This window comes from Helianthus annuus, chromosome 5 (genome assembly GCF_002127325.2).
Source record: "Helianthus annuus cultivar XRQ/B chromosome 5, HanXRQr2.0-SUNRISE, whole genome shotgun sequence".
Classification (NCBI taxonomy): domain Eukaryota; kingdom Viridiplantae; phylum Streptophyta; class Magnoliopsida; order Asterales; family Asteraceae; genus Helianthus; species Helianthus annuus.
In genome coordinates this window covers 17,750,539-17,764,537 of record NC_035437.2, presented here as the reverse complement: position 1 = coordinate 17,764,537, position 13,999 = coordinate 17,750,539, and the positions used below count along the sequence as shown (strand labels likewise).

Here is a 13,999-nt window from a genome sequence, read left to right as displayed (position 1 = left end):
AAACTCATACTCACACCAACCAAAGTTGACAACCAGGTTGGTGGAGCAACCTTAGTTGCAATCCAAACTAATACTCTTAATAATTTAATTAATCAAATAACTTATAATATTTAAACTTAAAAAAAAACTAGATACACCAAATTTCTTAATTTTTTATGGAACATCCCGATATAATTTTTTAAAAACCAAGTTCGTAAAAAACATATATTTTTAGGTTTGGATCGGTTGTGAACGTGTGTTAAAAATTGAGTATGGTTAGGTTGTGTAGGTGGTAGAAACATATATTATTTTTTTAATAAAATGGTATTGGTTAAAAGTGAAAACCCCAAAATTGACCCATCATGGGGGGACCATTTCCATATTCATCAATGGCGCCATTAGCATTTTTTCGTATTATTCCTCTTCCATGACTCAACGTACTACATACATACAATACCACATGATCTTCATCTTCTTCTTTCTCCTTTCATGGCTCTCATTTCTTCAGGTCTCTCAACGCTCTCTCTCTCTGTCTATTTTTCTTTTAAATATGTGTAGCTCAATTTTCTACATTCTACTTGATTTTCAGTGTTCAGAATTTGTATTATCTGCTTTGAATTTTACACATTTTGCTTGCAGTTGCAGATTTGGTAGTTTTTTTTTTTGTTGCAGAAGTAGGATATAATATTCTTAGATGTTTAATTTTATGGCCTGTTTGTATTTTTTTAATGTACTCAATTTCCGTACATCTTTTAGGGTTTTATGGAGTTCAAATAAGTTGTTGTTTTACAGTCCAAATTTCAGGTTAATTATAGAAATGTAGGTGATATTCTTCCTAATTTTGGGTGAATTACCACACTGCTGACTGTTGATATTGTTTATAGTCCTAATTCTTGTATCACATGATTATCTAGAGGGCTTATTGCATTGTATTGCACCAAATTAGACGCTGTCGGGTTGGGCCTAGTGGTAGGAGACTTGGGTTTTCCAATGGAGACTCAAGTTCAATTCCCACTTGTGTCATATTGGGGTGGATATTGGGCAATGATGGTGACAACCCCACCGAGGGGGGTTTGATTTTCATCCGGCTGTTACTTCAGCAAGGCTTCTCGTGTGGAGGCAGTACGGTTTTCGGGGGAACGCCGTAACCAAGTCTGACCAACCCAGCGCGGGCCCGGTTAAGACAACGTAGTCTGGCAGATCTTGGCTAGGGCTGCCGTTTAGGCGGTGTGACATTGGGTCACTCAAAAAAGAAAGTCACCGTTCAAAAAAATAAAAAAGTAAATTGGTCAGGGATAAATTAAATGAGTTTAAACAAGTCACAAGTTGGTGAACTTGGGGCCAAATTTGGCGAGTTGGTTAAATTAGTTAAGTTTCCTAATTGTGTTAAAATTAATTAGTATGGTGATGTCCTGGCTAGTAGGTTAGGGTTAGTATAAATAAACCAAGTTAGGGTTTCACATTCTTAAGAGATAAACCGAGGTATCGTTTCAGGGTCATTCCAACCTTTTTGGAGGCCCAAGGCAAAATGAAATTTTGGGGCCCTTTTTCCTTTTTTGATTATTATACGCGGTACTCCTTTATCCGTATTTGGATCCAAGCAAAAATCTAATTATAACACAGAGTGGTTTGCTTGTATAAGAAATCAAACAAATCTAAAACAATAAATTTGCACTAATATTATAGTTAGCATATAAATTTTCTTTTAGTTGGAGGCCCTAGGCCCTGTGACTTATACTATAGGTCCGGCCCTGTATGGTTTAAGAGTCTATAAAATAAGTTTTTTAGTTATATTTTCTGATCAATAAGATTGAGAGTTATTATTCAATCCAAATTCTTCGTGTGTTATTTGTTTTGTTTGTTGGCGGAGACTTGAAAAATAACATTCATCTTTTGTTCCAATGGTCACAGTGGCGGACCTACCCTTTGGCCAGAGTGGGCGGCCGCACCCCTTGAAAATAAAAATTTAGTGTATATTTTAGGCAAAAAAACCCGACCGCACCCCTTGAAAATATGGTTGAACACCTCATCCGCACCCCCAGCAAATAATTTCTGGGTCCGTCATTGCCAATGGAGTGAACCATTTCATTTCTTCTATGATTATTCCTACATGCCAGCTACCTTAGAGCTGAAAAGAACATGAGACAAAGTTATATTTATTAGAATGTGAAGATGAGGTCTAGAGGTTAATGATAATCTTATGTTCATTAGTTTATTACTATGAGTCTATGAGCATATTAAAGTTCGGTACGATTAGCTTAATGAACTCCAAATGATGATTTTAAAAGTATGGAGTTCCAAAACACTGAAGCCAGTTACTTGGTTTGACACTTAATTATCTGAATAATTTTATCCAGAAGATGAGACGAGCATGTATGTTCTGCTCGAAACTAAGGGAGAAGATAGTGTGTTGTACACTAAAGATGGAACCGTGGATTACCTCAACAATCCGGCTAACAAGTTAAAAACAGGAAATTGGAAAGCCTGCTTCTTCATAGTAGGTATTTACATTCTTTAATCTGTACCTGAAACCAAGTTACACTTGAACTTCTCATGCATATGAAAGTCCGATAAAATAAATGCTACTCTAAAACAGTTTCTAAGTTGTAACAATCACTGCAGCAACCGCGAGTCTTGAAAGATTAGCATATTATGGGATGAGTTCCAATCTGTTGCTGTATTTTACGGGTGAACTCGACCAGCACAGCGCTACGGCCTCAAGAAATTTATCTAATTGGACCGGTGCATGCTACATCACTCCATTGTTTGGAGCATTTCTTGCGGATGGCTATATTGGAAAATATTGGACTATAGCTAGCTCTTCAATTTTGTATGCCATTGTAAGTCCACTTAAGTTATTTTAATTTTTAATCATCAAGAATATATTAGATATCGCTTATTGTATATGAAAGGAAACTGGCTTTGGTCGAATTCCCTGTTTGGGCTGTTTGCTTTTGATACTTTTGGTTTTCTAGCGCAGAGGCTGTGGACCTACTTAGTCAAGTTCAAAGGGTCATGCATAGTAATGTTATGACCCCGAGATCTATGGACGTAGTTTTTAAAAGACTTAGTTTTGCTATTCAAAAAGAGGTAGCGGCGCAGCTTGTTGTCCGTTTACCAACTATCTCGATGTAAATTCGTCTTATATGTTAGTAACTATAGATCTTAAAACAAAATTTATGTTCTTCTGTTAAAAAAAAAAAATTCCCAAAAAAGATTTATGTTTCTGCACCTCTGATATCCATCCTTTTTTGTGTTTTATTTTAACTTTAGGGGATGGCACTATTAACGTTATCAGCATCCGCATACGGATTGTTGTCAAGTTTCTTCTCAACAGATGTTTTTGATGCATCAGAGGCTCAGACCGTAATGTGCTTCACATCACTATACTTAGTGGCACTAGCAAGTGGAGGAATCAAGGCGTGCATCTCAGCCTATGGAGCAGACCAATTTGACGACGATGATAAAACCGAGAAAAAGGTCAAAAGTTCATTTTTTAACTGGTATTACCAGATGATGAATATTGGCACTCTCATCGCTCATTCTTTGATTGTTTGGGTACAAGATTACGTGAGTTGGATTTGGGGCTTTGGTATACCTACTTTAGCCATGACAGTGGGTGTAGTTTCGTTCTTCTCCGGTACTTGGTTTTATAGGAACCATAAGCCTGCGGGCAGCCCGTTGACCCGTTTGTTTCAAGTGGTGGTTGCTTCAGTAAGAAAGAGAAGAGTCAATGTGCCAACAGATGCATTACTTTTGTATGAGATTGCTGATGCTAATTCAACTACCGTAAGAAGCCGCAAACTTAACCATACCAGTAATTTCAGGTCAGTGTCAGCTTCTATAAAGGTGGGAAAATGGCTGGGCTGGACGGGTGGGTAACGGGTCAAAACAGTATGTTAGTGTTTTGGGTCATTAATTGTTGGGTTTCAGGCTGGCCCAAAACACTTTTGGGTAGGGCTGTAAACGAACTGACCGAACACGAACAAGGCCTTGTTCATGTTCATTCATTAACAAACATGTTCATGAAGGGTTCACGAACGCTTACTGAACGAGATTTCTTGTTCGTTTTCATTCATTAAGGAAATGAACATGTTCATGAACACTTACCGAACGTAAACAAACACAAACAAATGTTCATGAACATAAATGAACGTTATATATTCATTTTAAAATAAAAGCTGCGTTTTTCATCAGAAAAATTACAAAGAATCCACCAAAAAAATTACTTAACATAACTATCCGAACATAGTTGACATAATTATCATAAACATAATTAACACAAAAATTAAGAAGTTTGTCACACTTTAACACAAACTGAAATTAAAATGGTCAACTGAGGGATGTTGGCGGAGGCGTATAGTATAACTATGGTATCAAATATTTAAAAACTAAAACCAATAAACTAAAATATATAACATAAAAACCTTTAAATGAACGAACACGAATGAACATAAACGAAACATAGAATAAATGAACATATTACGGACTGTTCACGAACATAAACGAACGAGCACAGCCTCTGTTCATGTTCGTTTATTTAACTTATTGAATGGAATTTCTTGTTTGTGTTTGTTCATTTATTAAACGGACGAACATAAATGAACTTCCTGCCGAACGGTTCACAAAGTGTACGCTAAACGTTCGGTTTGTTTACAGCCCTACTTTTGGGCCAATTCTTTATTCTTACAAGATTACTTTTGGTGACTATCATCCTACTTGACGCATTAGTTTTAGACCGATTATTGTATTTGGCCCATTTTACTTCTTAGAGGACCGTTCTTATATTGAGTCAAAACTGCCACCTCTAGTCTCTGAAAAAAATGAATGTACAGTTTGACTATTAAAGTCAAACCTGTTGACATTGTTATTAAAAACCCACATTGATATGATGTAATGTCTTTTGGTAAACATTACTACCCTTAAATCTTATCAAGAAATAAAAAATTATGTTAATCTGATCGTCATTTCAGCTTCTTTGACAAGGCGGCTGTGGAGACACCATCCGATCATGCAAAAGGATCAGTGAACCCATGGACACTTTGCACAGTCACCCAAATCGAAGAACTAAAATCCGTGTTACGTTTGCTACCAATCTGGGTCACAGGCATTGTATTCAGCAGTGTGCGCAGCCAAATGGACAATTTATTCGTCTTACAAGGCTCCTTCATGGACACTCAAGTTGGCAAAACTAGCTTCAAGATCCCACCAGCATCACTAGGTACTTTCGGCACCCTTAGTGTCATATTCTGGGTCCCAGTTTACGACCAGATCATTGTCCCACTAGCCCGAAAACTCACAGGCCACCCAAACGGGTTAACCCAACTCCAACGAATTGGAACCGGACATTTCATTTCAATATTTTCAATGTTATCAGCTGGTATCTTGGAAGTCATTAGATTAGAGATTGTCAAAAGGCATGGCTATTATGAAATCAAACCCGTGCCCATCTCAATATTTTGGCAGGTCCCGCAGTTTTTAATCATCGGGTGTGCAGAGGTCTTCACGCTTGTGGGTCAGATGGAGTTCTTTTATGAGCAAGTGCCCGGCTCAATGAAGAGCTTGGGCTCAGCACTGCGGCTCACGACTATTGCATTGGGGAACTATACAAGCTCGTTACTCGTGAGCATTGTTATAAAAGTGACAACTGAGGATGGGGGACCCGGGTGGATACCGGACAATTTGAATTATGGGCAGTTACAGAATTTCTTCTGGCTTTTGGCTGCTTTGAGTGGGGTAAATCTAGCGATTTTCGTGGTTGTTGCCAAGTGGCATACGGGTCCTTTGGGATGATGATTGATTATGTGAGGTTCTTGATTAGATAGGTCTGTTAGTGTTTAGTATGAGAATGTAGTGTAGTTGTTTATAAGAATCTTGTGAGCTTTAGTCTTGAGTCCTAGAAAATTGGCAATAATTCTTGTACTACATCGGATGGCGAAGCAGCACTAACAGGCTTGTTCGTGTTCATTTACCGAATAAACGAATGAACACGAATACTTAAATGAACGGAATTCTTATTCGTGTTCATTTATGGTGGTTTGTTAATATTGTAAGACCATGCGTAAGGGGCATTATAGAGGCGTGAAGGGGTTTGATAACGCCCCCACACCGTCTCCCAGTGGCATGATTAAGGATGACATTTCTAGAATAATGACCAAGGAGGAGGAAAAAAATGGAAAGTAATGAATGAAAGAGCGTTGAGAGACATTAACCATTACACATGTTTTAAGGGGGTGTTATGATCCTGATGTGGCATAAAATAGCCCTTATGAGCATTAACCATTACGGATGGTCTAAATGAACATAAATAAACGAATGAACACACATACTCAAATGAACGGAATTCTTGTTCGTGTTTATTTATGGTGGTTTGTTAATATTGTAAAGGAACATAAATGGACGACATAAAAGAATACAAACGAACACCAACTAAAAGTAAACTAACAATATCTGAGTTAGGGGGTGTTTGTTTTTTCTTCAAACATCTTCAGGGGGGCTAATGTCTGCAGGCGCGCAGACGTTACCCTTGAAGATTGTTTGTTTTTTTGTAAACAGATCTGAACTCAGCTTTTTTCATCCTAAAAAATAAGCTATGGATCCCCTACTTAAAACATCTTCACACCTCTCTCTTCTCCTCCCTCAAACATCAGCCCCTTCCACCGCCGCTCCTCCTCCTTCTCCGACCTCCCTCTTCTCCTCCGGCGACCTACCTCTTCTCCGACCTCCCTCCTTCTCCGGCGACCTACCTCCTTCTCCGGTGACCAGCTCCTTCTCCGACCTCTCTCTTCTCCTCCGCTGGATCGAAGCGGAATGTGAATGTTTCGTCATTGTTTGATGCGCTTCAGACCGGTATCAACTTATAAAAACAGTCTTATATTTTCAGCTTGCAGAACTTCAGACCGCATCTTCAGTTGCAGACATAAAAACAGATGAAATCAGCTTGCAGACAATTTATGTCTGAAAAACACACAGCACCGTAACTACCATGTGTAATCAACAAATGATCTATGAATTTTTGTTGTTTAAAAAAATAAGTCATAACATTTATTTTTTGATTAATTTTCTCAACATTCTTTCGTAATACATTTAATACTTTTATGTCTAATTTCAAAACGTTATTTTTTTTTTACTGCGGCTTACCACAGCATAGCAATATCGTCCGATGGTAAAACCTTTTTGTAGTTTTTATCAAGGTAAAACACGTGTTGATATCCTTTGTCAAGCATATTTTTTTGGTAACTATACCATATGTGGGTATCGTAACAAACCGAACCTATATGACCAAAACCTTACTGCGTAGGGAATTTACCAATTATAATATTAAAATTAAAACTAAATTATTTTAGTGCTCTAAGAAAATTACTTTTTATAATTTTAATTATGTATTTTGTTCCGTCTTGGCTTTCGATACCTGATGTGACGGAGAAGCAAGAAAAAGCCATGGCGTGTGAGCCGTGTCTCCTGCCCGGCTCCTCCCGTGAACACTGAACGCCACTCACGGTGAGCTCGTGATGAGATAGCTCTATTTGCATCAAGACCCTTCATCTTTTGTTAAACTACAAAACTTTAACCGTTATTTTCATCAACCTCAAGTTCATCAGCCGAAGCAGGAGCCTAGAGACATTTGTTTACTACTTAATTTTGTCACAATTATCACGTAATCACTTTAACAACATGTTATAAGGTACAGTGGCGAAGCTTGACGTTTTCGACCCGGGAAGGGGGGAGGGGGGTCGAAAACGTATATACCCAAAAATTTCTGTACGAAAACTACATATATAAGACTATTGGCGAAAAGTTCGGGCGTCCGAACCCTCCCTCCCCCCCCCCCCCTTTCAAAGCTGCACCAATGGTAAGGTAAAGACCCAAAACGACGTTTATTCAAGGGCGGACCTAAGCCCAGCCCAAGGTGGGCGGGCGCACCCCCGGGGAAAAAAAAATTAGTGCTAAGTTCCGTCGAAAATCTCGTCCGCACCCCTTGGAATTTTCGACCGAACCCTTGAAATTTTTCGTCCGCACTCCTTAGGTAAAAAGTGTTATCAAATTATATTTTAAATTTTTTTAGTAAACTCCTATATAAAAAAAAAATACTACCTAAATTATATAACTTTTAATACCTAACTAACTAAACCCAAATACCCATACCTTTACCCACTTATAATTCCTAACTAGCTAGCCCACTAAGTCTTAGCCCATTAACCAAACCCAACAATATTTCAAACTATAATAAAATAATTAAAGCCCAAAACCTTTAGAAATTATCTCCCGCTCTCTCTCTCTCTTGCGTCCCTGCACTGCCAACGAACAACATCACCCAGCGACAACAGTCCAGCAGCCGGCGACCACCGTAATCAGCCACCATACCACCATCGTTTGACACCAAATCTAACCGGAATCCGAACACGGGTAAGTTTCTTTGTTATTTTGATGATTTTGGTTGATATTATAGGAGAAAAAAGGGTAATAGAGTTGTTAAATAGGTTTGAAATTTTGTGTGTTTTGACGTTGTTTATGGTTGTTTAGATGATTTTTAGGGTGATTATGTTGTTTATATATTTTTAGGCTGATTACAATTTACGTTATGATTTCTAGGGCTTGAATAGTTGAAAATTAAAATTGAAACATTATGTTATGGAGCGATGAACTTATGTTATATAGAGAAAGAACTGCTTAAAAAATTAGTTTTAAATGATATTTTGGATAGATTTCAAAAAATGAAAACCCGTAGGGCGTCGACGTTTTAATTATGTTTGTAACAAGGTTTGACATGTTTTTGATGATTATATAAATTTAGTTTGATGTTCGTTTGTTTTACATGACCCGACCCGATACGAACCGATTTTTTTACTTATATACCTAGGGGCCTAAAATTTTTAAAAATGTTCCGCACCCTCCTGAAAAAATTCCTGAGTCCGCCACTGCGTTTATTGTGAATTGAATATAACTAAACTAAGTGTAGGAATCCGTTCGTGCAAAATAATAAAATTCTTTTATTATTAACTTGAATACAACTGAAAAGAGAAAGCTAAAAATACTATACTTTTACAACTGAATAAAAAGAAAAACAAGAACTGAATTACAAAAGAAAACAGGTTCTTGGCTGAGGATCGTGTTAGACACGGGTCCCTTAAAACAAATTTCGTGTCTCCCAGGAGAACACGTTTGTTTCCAGGATACAACAGCCTAAGCAGTTGCACTGCCGGTCTTGACTCCAACCCGAATGAGTACCTTGCTTGCTTGAGAGATGGAGATGAGAATTCTGTAGGGAGAGAAGATTGTATAGAGCTGGTGAATTTCGGTGTATCTTCTGCAATAGGGTAGCACCCTATTTATAGTTGCAGGTCTAGAAGAAACTGAAAAATGAATTAAATGGAGAATTAAATTGCATTAGACGTCTTTAATGCACTTTAATTCGTCACTTAATTCTTAGTCAAACGCATTAATTTCGTCAGTTTCGAATGCTGAGATGTAACTGCACAACATTAACTGCTGCTGGAAGCTTCTGCGCGCACGCGCGCGCAGGTCTGCACCCGCATGCGCGGTGCGTCCACTTGGCTCACTGCCATGCGCACGCGCGCAGGTCTGCACCCGCATGCGCGGTGCGTCCACTTGGCTCACTGCCATGCGCGCGTGCTCCATACTTACTCGGGTCCATGCGCGCATGCGCGCCACATCACCAACCACTTGGTCCTTGCAACCCTTGTGCTTCCACCACGCGCACGCGGTCAAAAATACAAAGGCGGCTCTCAAGCGGCTCACGGCGATGCGAGCGTGCAAAGTGCGCCATCAAAGCGCCACATTGCGCCTCGTCGCCCATGCCACGCGCGCGCGTGTGCGAGCGCGTGTGCGAGTTAGGGTGCTCCGCACCCTTCGCGAGTACACTAGTGAGTGCTTCCATGAAACAATAAGGATGGAGAGATCCTACTTAAATACCCCTTTAAGTTCCATTTCTCATCCGATGTGGGACAAGGTGCCACTTTCCCACTTATTTCAGCATTCAAGTTTCAAACACCAAACTTTGAGCATCGATATCTCATTCATCTTAGCTCCGTTTTGGACGTGGTTTAGTTCGTTGCGAATCCCTTCCAACATAGAACACAAACCCACAAATAAATATATAAAACCCGCTCATTTTATTATATTTATTTCTAGTCCAAAATAGGAAAAAATCATTTTCCTATATTTGTGAAAATGTTATTTTCACAAAATTTCCAACAATCCCCCACATGAATAGAAATCGATCTATCAAGTTTCAACGATACACGTTCAATAGTTGAGCATTGCAAGATAGGTAGGTGTAACCTTTGAACCTACTTTTGTGAAGCATACTTAGCCTCCTAGGGTCTTGTAGACGCGGTGTCCTTGAACAATCCCCCATTTATGTAGGTAACATTATACATTCACACAATACTCTCCCTAGTCGAGTCAAGACCTCATGGTTGTGTCCGTTCATGGTCATGGAACACGTTCCTGGTTCTGCGAGAGCTCTAGGATTTGCGCCTCCCCACAAATCCATTCGAAGCGACCCCACTTCTCTCTAACATAGGTGATTCCTCTGAATCATTAAAAGCATCATGGTTAATTTGGATTTCCTCAAAATCCTTAACCTCAACATGCTTAACCTTTCCTTCATGTCACTGATTGGAATGGACTAGGAAGTATACTACTCCCTTTATTGATTTTGGGGCACCCCCCACAGTGACTCCCTTTGGGTTTATGATTAAGTTTGCCTATTGAACCTAGATCTTGGGATCTCCAGTCAACTAGGTTAGGTTTCCCTCATATTCCCTTCATCTATGGGATTTAGTCCCATTCCTCTTGACAACCTATACACCTTATCTGTGCTTAAGCCTTTTGTTAACGGGTCCGCAATGTTCTCATTTGACCTCACATAGTCAACTGAGATAACACCCGTTGAGATAAGTTGTCGTACCGTGTTGTGTCTACGTCGAATGTGCCTTGATCTGCCATTGTACATCATGCTTTGTGCTCTAGCAAGAGCAGACTGATTGTCACAATGTATGCAGATCGCCGTCAACGGCTTTGGCCATCTTGGAATATCTTCCACAAATTGACGTTGCCACTCCGCCTCTTCCCCGCTTTTATCTAAAGCGACAAATTCGGATTCCATCGTAGATCTAGCTATAACTGTTTGCTTGGAAGACTTCCAAGCTATAGTTGCGCCAGCAAGTGTAAACACATATCCACTTGTCGATCTATGATCTTTTATATCCGATATCCAGTTCGCGTCAGTGTATCCTTCGATCACTGCTGGATCACGGGTATAATGCAATCCAGAGTCTCTCGTGTATCTTATGTATCTGAGCACCCTCGTGATAGCTTTCCAATGATCCTCGCTCGGATTACTGGTGTATCTACTTAGCCTGCTTACAGCATATGCTAAGTCGGGTCTAGTACATGTCATTAGATACATGAGACTACCAATGATCCTTGAGTACTCTAACTGAGAAACACTCTCGCCTCTATTTTTCCTTAGGCGTTGGGTATTATCAATTGGACTTCGAGCTATACTCGTATCTTCCGAATTGAATTTCCCAAGGATCTTGTCCACGTAGTGAGATTGACTCAACACAAGACCATTTTGGGTTCTAGTGATTTTTACTCCAAGAATCACATCCGCAAGACCCATGTCTTTCATGTCAAACCTCGCTTTCAACATGTCTTTCGTTGAGTTGATCATGTTATCATCACTCCCAATGATAAGCATATCATCTACATAAAGACATAAAATCACATAACCTCTTGGTGTGTCTTTAAAATAAACACACTTGTCGCACTCATTTATTTTGAAACCTGTCAATCATGACATGATCAAACTTTTGGTGCCATTGTTTTGGAGCTTGCTTCAAGCCATACAAAGACTTGGCCAATTTACATACTTTACCCTTGTTTCCAGGGGCGGAAAAACCCTCAGGTTGTTCCATGTAAATTTCTTCTTCTAAATCGCCATTTAGAAATGCGGTCTTTACATCCATTTGGTGAACTTCCAAATTTCTTAGAGCCGCAATTGCAAGAACCAAACGAATCGAGATTATTCGCGTTACAGGCGAGTAAGTATCAAAGTAGTCTAGACCCTCCTTCTGTCTAAATCCTTTGATCACTAACCTTGCCTTGTAGTTATCAATACTTCCGTCGGCTTTCATCTTCCTTTTGAATATCCAACGATATCCAAGTGGTTTACAACCAGGTGGAAGATCTACTAACTCCCAAGTATGATTTTGCAATATAGAATCAATTTCATTCTTAATTGCTTCTTGCCATTGAGGTCCTTCCGCGAAGGTAACCGCCTCGCGGTAGGTATTGGGCTCACCCTCAACCATATAGCTCATGAAGTCTGGACCAAAAGATTTTTCAACCCTTTGTCGTTTACTCCGTCTAAGCTCACCCTCCTCGACCTCAAGTCGTTCATGAGTTTCATCTAACCTAGTAGACGAACTTGGTCCTGCTTCATCTAACCATGTAGACGAACTTGGACCGGCTTCATCAACCGCTCTTGATGAAGGCGCATGTGTTTGTCCTAACATAGGAAACACATTCTCAAAATATGAGACGATATTAGGATTTGCCTCCATGATAGTGTGTTTGTGTACATCGGGATTCTTGGATTCATATACAAGAAAACGATGCGCACTACTTTGATGTGCATATCCAATGAAAATGCAATCAACAGTTTTGGGTCCTATCTTAAGAGCCTTAGGAGGTGGTACAATCACCTTAGCTAGGCACCCCCACACTTTCAAGTATTTGTACGATGGCTTCCTTTTTCTCCATAACTCATATGGAGTTTCGTCCCTATTTTTCAAGGGTATCTTGTTCAAAAGATAGTTTGCTGAGAGAATGGCGTCCCCCCACATTTCTCGGTTCACTCCCGAGCTTATCAACATGGCGTTCATCATTTCTTTCAATGTGCGGTTCTTTCGTTCTGCAACGCCATTTGATTGTGGAGAATAAGGAGGTGTACACTCATGTACAATGCCACTTTTTGCGCATAAATCCCCAAAAGGTGCAACATATTCACCTCCTCGATCGCTTCTCAAAGCTTTTATCTTCTTTTTAAGTTGATTCTCAACTTCATTTTTGTACAAGATAAATTTCTCTATTGCTTCGTCTTTACTCTTAAGTAAATACAGTAGCAATATTTCATACAATCATCAATAAACGTGATGAAGTACTTAATTCCTCCACGCGTGGGAACCGCTTTTAAATCACACACATCGGTATGAATTAAATCAAGGGGTTCGGTTATTCGTTCAACCGATTTAAATGATGATCTCGTAAGTTTGGATTCAACACATGTCTCGCATTTGTGATTGGACTCGATATGGAATGTTGGAATTAAGTTTAATTTAATTAAACGTCGTAATGAATTAAAATTTACATGTCCTAGTCTACCATGCCAAACATAAGAAGACTCAACCATGTAAGTAGAAATAGAATTTTCATTCAATTTCTTGTTTTCGTTTACAACAGAAACATTCATTTTAAACATTCCATTAAGGGCATAGCCCTTTCCGATAAAAGTTCCACGTCTAGACAAGACAAAATTGTCCGATTCAAACACTAGACGAAATCCAAACTTGTTGAGCATCCATCCCGATACGAGATTCTTCCGTATCTCTGGAACATAAAGCACTTTAGTCAAGGTCAACTCCTTACCAGAAGTCATCTTCAGGATGACAATGCCTTCCCCTTTGATGCTAGCGGTAGCTTTATTTCCCATATAAAGCTTTTCTTCACCCGACGCTTCCTTGAATGTAGAGAAAAGCGCTTTGTCTCCACAAACATGGCGGGTTGCACCCATGTCAACGAACCATCCTTTTGGGTTTTCACCCATTGCATTGACTTCTTCAATCATAGCCGCTTCCTCGGTTATCATTGCGATTAGAGGCATACCATCCTCATCAACCATGTGCGCACGCTCATGCTTAGGTTTCTTGCATTGGTTAGCACGGTGCCCCGTCTCGTTACAATTGTAACAAGTACCTTGGAAAGGCGCAGG

At 39.5% G+C, this 13,999-nt stretch overlaps 1 protein-coding gene across 6 annotated transcripts; it reads left to right on the top strand.

The window, feature by feature from the left end:
• Window positions 1-338: 338 nt before the first annotated feature.
• On the top strand, window positions 339-6,024 carry LOC110940083 (protein NRT1/ PTR FAMILY 8.2). Of its 6 annotated transcripts, XM_022181644.2 has the most exons (6): window positions 496-629; window positions 2,337-2,480; window positions 2,602-2,819; window positions 3,253-3,806; window positions 4,953-5,200; window positions 5,446-6,024. In XM_022181644.2, exons 1-6 carry the CDS (start codon window positions 530-532, stop codon window positions 5,514-5,516), a joined length of 1,335 nt encoding a protein of 444 aa, XP_022037336.1. In that variant the 5' UTR covers window positions 496-529; the 3' UTR covers window positions 5,517-6,024. The 6 variants fall into 6 exon arrangements, with proteins under 6 accessions (XP_022037333.1, XP_022037334.1, XP_022037336.1 ...); XM_022181641.2 differs by lacking the exon at window positions 496-629 and adding an exon at window positions 339-487 and having other exon boundaries at window positions 4,953-6,024; XM_022181642.2 differs by lacking the exon at window positions 496-629 and adding an exon at window positions 353-487 and having other exon boundaries at window positions 2,340-2,480; window positions 4,953-6,024.
• The last annotated feature ends 7,975 nt before the right edge of the window (window positions 6,025-13,999 follow it).

Excerpts from the sequence above, each read along its gene's own strand:
- LOC110940083 (XM_022181639.2), top strand. The coding sequence starts at position 530 with ATGTGTAGCTCAATTTTCTACATTCTACTTGATTTTCAGTGTTCAGAA. Across the intron at positions 630-2,336 it reads TGCTTGCAGTTGCAGATTTG|AAGATGAGACGAGCATGTAT; the intron begins GTAGTTTTTTTT and ends AATTTTATCCAG. Across the intron at positions 2,820-3,252 it reads CTTCAATTTTGTATGCCATT|GGGATGGCACTATTAACGTT; the intron begins GTAAGTCCACTT and ends TTTTAACTTTAG.